Source organism: Lytechinus pictus, chromosome 18 (assembly GCF_037042905.1).
Source record: "Lytechinus pictus isolate F3 Inbred chromosome 18, Lp3.0, whole genome shotgun sequence".
NCBI lineage: Eukaryota > Metazoa > Echinodermata > Echinoidea > Temnopleuroida > Toxopneustidae > Lytechinus > Lytechinus pictus.
In genome coordinates, this window is record NC_087262.1 from 15,776,593 (window position 1) to 15,783,746 (window position 7,154).

The 7,154-nt window shown below is 37.0% G+C and overlaps 1 protein-coding gene across 1 annotated transcript; it reads left to right on the top strand.

Moving 5' to 3' along the window:
• Positions 1–40: 40 nt before the first annotated feature.
• On the top strand, positions 41–6,433 carry LOC129282193 (cilia- and flagella-associated protein 299-like). Its single transcript, XM_054918117.2, has 4 exons — positions 41–436; positions 2,921–3,051; positions 4,009–4,242; positions 4,975–6,433. The coding sequence occupies exons 1-4, from the start codon at positions 329–331 to the stop codon at positions 5,201–5,203; spliced, it is 702 nt and encodes a 233-aa protein (XP_054774092.1). The 5' UTR covers positions 41–328; the 3' UTR covers positions 5,204–6,433.
• The last annotated feature ends 721 nt before the right edge of the window (positions 6,434–7,154 follow it).

Consider the following 7,154-nt stretch of genomic DNA (forward strand, 5'->3'; position numbering starts at 1 on the left):
GGACAATTTCATTTGCTGATTTCACTTCTCGATAAGCGTTGCCTAGCAACCATTCAATTCAGCTGATTGTATACGACTAGACATATTATTAAATCGAATTAATCTGTCAAAATCAGATTTCCAAAGTATGATACCTTTTCACATCCATCAAGATATTCATATTTTATTGAAATATCTAATTTCATGTCTTTTCGTAGTCAATTTTAGGAACTACATTAATAGTTTTCCGACTGCGGATTCTTTTCTAAATAGACGGCGTGATACGTAACAACACTCACGAAGTTGACGACAATTTCTGTAGTAAAAAGACATAACTTTTACTTATAACATGGAGGAAGAAATAACATCTGGAAGTGACAACATAGTAACTGAGTTTAATACTTATGAAGATTTCCTAGATTCTCAAATATCTTCCTTAGATTTGTATTATTTAGAGGTGAGTACGAGTGTTAGTGCCTGGTGTTTATTTTACACGTGTCCCACATATCGGTTTTTGTGTAATGTTGTTTTTGAAAAACTTACTATTGAAATGGTATGAATTGAAAGTAGAATAGTGACTTGCATTTCTTCCGTCTTCTGTTCGTTCCTGTTATTTCTTGTTAGGAGAGCTACAGTACATGGTGATTTTTAAATATTATATTTTCATCTTGGAACTAAGACAGCTGGCAGGCGTCTGTTTCGAGGAGTTTTTTGTAAACAATAACATTTTGAATTTTTATTTTTAATTTTAAACTTTTTCCTCGCGTACAAAGATGGCTCGCAATCGTGCAGCCGCCATTAGGGGGTTAACAATGCAAAATCCCCTGACGGGGCTCATTGATTTTTGTCTCTATTTCATAAAATTATAAAAAGAACTGGACAAAAATAAAGATTATTATTCCGTTTTGGCCTGAATGCACCAAAACGGGGAAAAATAAACTCAAATTTTAAAACAAAACTCAAAAGGAAAAAAACAGTGACTTACCTTGGCTGTCGCGCAACTCCCACTTCCCTGCTTTATCCAAACTTAATACATAAACATGTGGCCATTGAGTCCCTGTACAGATCGAGTTAAATTTTGGTCTCTGTAATTGGAGAGTGGAGCCTATGGAGTTCAGCGGAACAACCAACAGAGACCGAAGCTTTTGGTCTACTTGGAACTAGTTTCGGAGTCTGACGTTTTGTTGTAATGTAGGAATAGGCCTAGACTCTAGATCTATTTCTATACCAAACGTTAGACCGGGTTCTGTCAAGGATATGCTCCGCTGAGACTTCGTCTAGCTCCGCGGCATCCCCTTTGTCAATAGACCGATGACGGCCATTGGGCTCATACAGTAATGGTGGAGCAAACAACTGCTGCTTAACTACAGCGTCTATGGAGAAAGGGTACACTTTTGCACCCTCCTCGATTAATCCTAAATTTTGCTTTTTGATGGGGTAAAAGGGAAGAAATAATAAAGATAAATTTATATTAAATACATTCAGATTACCAGCTTTCAAAAAAATATGCCGGAAAATAGCGAATTTTGATGACTAACAGATCAGGATCAGCCAGATTCTTCTTCTATCGCTCGATCACCGTCAGCTGAGCGTACAAACGTGCCAGCCAATCCGCTGCGCTAGTGCGTCCGTTCGCTCATCTGTAGCTGACGGCGATCGAAGAAGAATCTGGCTGATCCCGATCTGTATGGCCCGTATTCTGAAGTCGGGTTTAACTTAAACTCAGGTTTAAAGTTGTGGTTTAAGTATGGACAGCCAATTGTTACATAATCACTAACAGTAGAGATATCCTACTTTCAGCTCATTCGGCACTCAAATCATTCATAATTGTGTAAGAAGTACAAATAGATGATTGTCTTCACCATCAATGAATCAGGAAAGAGCACAGTAAACATAAGAAACATACAACTTAATAAACATTTTGATACTTTTGGCTTCCCATACTTAAACCACAACTTTAAACCTGAGTTTAAGTTAAACCCGACTTCAGAATACGGGCCGAAGTTATCAAAATTCGCTATTTTCCAGCATATTTTTCAGAAAGGTGGTAAGCTGATTGTATTTGATTATAAATTCATCTTTATTTTTTCTTCCTTTTTTCCCCGTCAAAAAGCAACATTTAGGAGCAATCGAGGAGGGTGCAAAAGCGCACCCTTTCTCCATATACTTTGTAGTTAAGCAGTGGTTATTTGCTCCACCATTAAGAGTCCAACGGCCGTCATCTGTCTGTGTAGGAGGAGGACCAAAGAAAATCAGAAAATGTTGAAAAACTCCTCCGAAACAGCGGATTTATCAGTCTAGAATAGACCTAGATCTTGTACTTGGTTAACGTTAGGCGCTTTTGTAGAATTCCTAGCAAGTCAAGTGACATTATTATGCAAAGTCGTTTCTTCATTTTAGCTTCCATTTCGCTACATGTCTTCTGAAATTCTGTTCATTTTCATTCTGGCTGCTATGCTCGTCACTTTTAAGTGTTACCTTCATAGATCTAAGTGAAAAAATAACTTTGAGCATGTAGATTTAGGCCCTAGAATAGATCTAGATCTATTTATTTAGAAGTCTACTGTCATTTAAAAGTTTGTATTTAAAACAAAAGATTGTAATTTTAAATTGCCTTTTGCCCTGAAGAAAATGGGATTGCGTGCTATAACAAGTTCATCTATTTTGCTAAATAATTGAACATTTTAAAGAAATTGTTTATTGATAAATTGAATTACTTCAAAAAATTGATATACTGTATCTTTTGCATGGGCATTTAAGACATGTAAGAACTGTACATTAAGGCAATAAATCAGGGAACTTGATACTTTCATTTACGCTACAGTACATGTATATATACGTTTCTCATCCAAGGCTGTTATGTTATTTGGGCAGGGATACTTATCACTCTCATATGATATTTCTAGTAAATTTACTGATCTTAAATATTTCAATCCACTAGGATGAAGAGCTTGCAAGGCAGCTGGTTGAACTGGGATACAGAGGAAGTGGAGAAGTCCTTAAGAGAGAGGAGTTTGAAGCCAGAAAACAAGCCGCAGAAGCCAGTAGATTGTCAAAAAGAAGCCAACAAAAGTAAGTCATAAATGTTTAGGGGACAGTTTCAAAAAGACTTGATAGTGGCTTAAACTTAGTCACTCTTAAACTATTTGTTGTGTGAGAGGTATTGCTTCTCTTCATTATTCAGATCATGCTCATGATCAAGACACATGAAATGACATGTTGGCAGGACTTTAATTCACTCTTTATTTTTGTGTGAAATTATGATAGGGTGCCACACTGGCGGATACAGGGGGGGGGGCACATCCATCCATCCCTCCCCACCCCTTTCTGAGAGCCATAATCAAAATTTTAATGCAAATATGCCATTCTAACACAGGTGTGCCCCCCCCCCCCCTCCTTTGAAAGTCACGGCATATATTTTTAATGGGAATATGTCGTTCATTCACAATTGAGGAATTTTTTTGGGTCAAATTTCCCGTGTATGAAATGACCTTCAATTTTTGGTGAAAATCTTTTTTTTTTGCTTGTCAAATTTTCCTCGAAAATGTGCCCCCCCCCCCCCTGTTGGAAAATCCTGGATAGGCCCTGGGGTGCCAGATTAAATAATTATAATATTTAAATAGAAATAATAATTTAGTAGATTAAAAGATGACTACTGGATGCAACAATTTGAGAATGTAAGAATTTGGACACCACTTGCACCAGAATACTAGAGTAAAGAAGCGCAAAGTAAACATGTAGGCCTTGCATTGTCAATCAAAAAGTTAGAAAAAGATTCCCAAAATTATGATTGCTCAGTTTCAGGAAACACTGGTTTTCAGTTATTTGTGTAGTTGTAATGAATGATCTGGTAATTCAGTTTAGTTGGGTTAAAAAAGTAAATGCAAAAGTGTTGTTTAGTAATGCATAAATCCTTGTGGCCATGTCCCTCAGAGAGGGGTTATAGCCATCCCTACTATGTTTGCTTACAAACAAGAGTCAGAATGACCACTTCTAATAATTACCAATCAATGTTTTATAACTTATTAGGACCCTCGCCAGTTCTGGAAAAGATCTGAAGAACCCATTCCTGAAGGCCCTGGCACAGCGAGAGGAAGCCAACAGGAGCGGCAAGATGACCTCCATCATCTTCATACGGGACAAGAACTCCAGAGGGCAGGAGATCTCCGGGTACATCGACTATGCCCATCGCCTAAAGACCGAGGACTTTGAGCCTTACTTCAGCGGGAGGAAGAGGCTCCTCCCAAGGCCGTCTGATTTGAGGTATGTATCCCCTAAAGATGGTGTTTCTTGAAGCTGCTGATGCAGTTACTCATGCCTTATCAACTTTCCCCTTACTTTTGTACATATTTCACTGAAACTCTCTTTTATTAAGTCCATTAGGGGAGCGCATCAACATTAATCATTTCATTTATTTCCATTTCCAACATATAAAATTTTCTTGTACATCAATACAGATATACAAGCCATGAAGCATAGCAAATTTCTACGTACAAAAATTATAGTTATGGTAGTCAGATCTGACAACTTTCTTTGATTTTGATTGGCTGAGATTCTCTGTTACTATGGTAACTGTCAGAAAAAAATTAAACAGGACTTGCCGGTTAAAACGTCTGACAGGTCCTCTCATGAAGTGCTCCCCCGTAGATCATATTAATTTTTATGTTTAATGGGTGGACAATGTCATACTGATTTCACAAAATATGTGGTGGATGATGAGTTTGTGCTATCATTAGAATGAGCTAAAGGAGATGTTTTGGGGTATGTTTTTAGTGCCCCAAAGGGGGAGCTGTTCATGTGTCACATCAAATGTCTTGGTTGCATTGTCAGTGAGAGGATCTTCATAGCATCAGTGTTCTCTACATGCTCATTTTGTTTGTCCATTTTTCTTTGACTTTTCAGCTTTCACATAAGCGCACTTGTTCTACATGTAAGGGTTTGATTCTCCTTTTAATAGTCACTCATGCAAAGTCACCTTTATATTTTTGTCAACAGTTTCTACAATTGGGAGACACAGACGTCTACTTCGAACCCGACACCAAACTACCAAGTCATCGCTGAGAATGCGACCGGACTTCTCTTCAAGAATAAGCGTGATCGCAAGATCCTGAATGTGGACCCAAAAGCACCCTCTCCAGGTGACAACTCAACAAGGACTCCCGTCGATTGTCCACAGTATATCCAGGTTGTCATCTATGATCATATCACAAGAAGAAAGACATAGGAATTGAGAACTTGATGATTTTAAGGAACTGTATAAACTCTCATACTTGTGTATTGGACACAATTTTCTGTCATGATAACTTCGTTCAACTATAAATTTTAAGGAGAAATTTAAAGCTGAATAAGTTGAAAAAATGGGAATGGAATAACATCTGGAAATCTGGGAGTATATATTCTACTTAACCAAATGTATTCTAATGAATATCATTCTCTTATCATTATCATTCTGTATAAATCATAAGCCCCACCCCTCCCATCCATTAATACAAAGTGAATGGTAAGAAATTCTTATTAAGAATACTAAGGATTCATAATCATTATGTTGAGTAACATTTTCTCCAAACCCCAATTTACTTAAACAGGGGTGCCGCTTTTCAGGCTCTTTAAATTTGTTCTCAGCCATAGAAAACACTTTTTGTGTACGAAACGTCTCATTCTAGATGATTTTCAGACTTTTTTTATGTCAAGGGGTATCCCTGGTAAATGCATTTCAATTTGTTTGTTTTTTTCAAATGTAGCAACGTCCATTTCCTTGATAAGTATCCTTGAACTGGCTCTACCATTTTTATACTTTAATATACAAAGTTAATCTAAGTCACATTTGCAAAAGAAAAATACACTGCATAAATAACAAGTGTATATTTGTTGTAGTACATTTATGCATTCTAATTATACAATCTTTTATACATTTTATATAATGATGTATTGAAATGTCTGGCTTTTTTGTATTTGAATCCACGATCTCAATTTGGTCCAGGTGATAATGTTCAAGTTCAGTCCCCTGACTCAAATAAATATAGCTCATTGTATTATTCTGTTAAACCAAAATACACTTTGTTTGAAATGCACATCCTCCATCTACCATTTATCATCTGAGGGGCTCCCCCTGGAGGTCCAGACAAATGAATAAAGGATAAGGGATTTATAGACTAGATTAAACAAATATTAAAAAGTATAACCCTAGGGGTGGGTTACCAGGTATTTCAGGACATCTTTATCCTAAAATATCAAATACCGATGAAGGTAGACCATTTTTTAAACCCTTTTAACAAAATATTAGATGGGGGGCTTCAAATTTTCAGTTTAGTACAAATATTTAAATGGATAGTAAATGTGTTTCAGATTTTGTTTGTTTTGGATGATTTGTAACGTGTATATTGTGATTTGTAAGATATTGTATATAAAACTATATTACCTAGATATCGTTAATTAAATTGAAAATAGACATAAATGATTCATTCTCTTTTTCTTAGATGGAATGAGATCCATAGGGCAAAAATGGGTCATTTAAACAAATAGAGCAAATGATATGAAGTTTGGTCATTATGCTGTGTATATGACAGGAAAGAGATGGAGGGAGAGAGAGAGGATTAGAGAAAAGGGAGAAAGAGGGGGGAGGGGGACTTGAGAGAGAGAGACGGACAGACCGAGAATAAAAAAAAGAAAGACCAATCCGCTTTCATGCATGTACAAGGAGCAGCAGAGTATGAATGTACTCTGCAAAGTAGATTGTAATAGCGCCACCTTAGTATGAAAACAGTCTGAAATTTTCAGACGAGAAAATGCGTTTGTTCGCCTGTATCAGACCCCCCCCCCCCCCCTCCCCCTTAAAAAAGAAAAATCATGGCCACTTTTTGTATGAAATTAATAAATCAGTAATGCAAATGCGTTCGGTCACATACTTAATAATTATACAACTTTTATCATTTCCATATTGTATTATTATTATTACGTTGGATGGGGGGGGGGGGGGTCCTCGTAAAAGGTATAGTTCATACTTCAATTACCACTCGCTTTCTTCTTCTCCTCATCCTCCTTATTCTTCTTCTTCTTCTCTCTCCCCCTCTCTCTCTTCTCCGCCCCTCACTCCCCCTCTTTGGCTCCTTCCCACGCTCTCCCTCTCTTTGTGCATTTCTCTTTCTATAACCCCCTAAAATAATTATGATAACAAT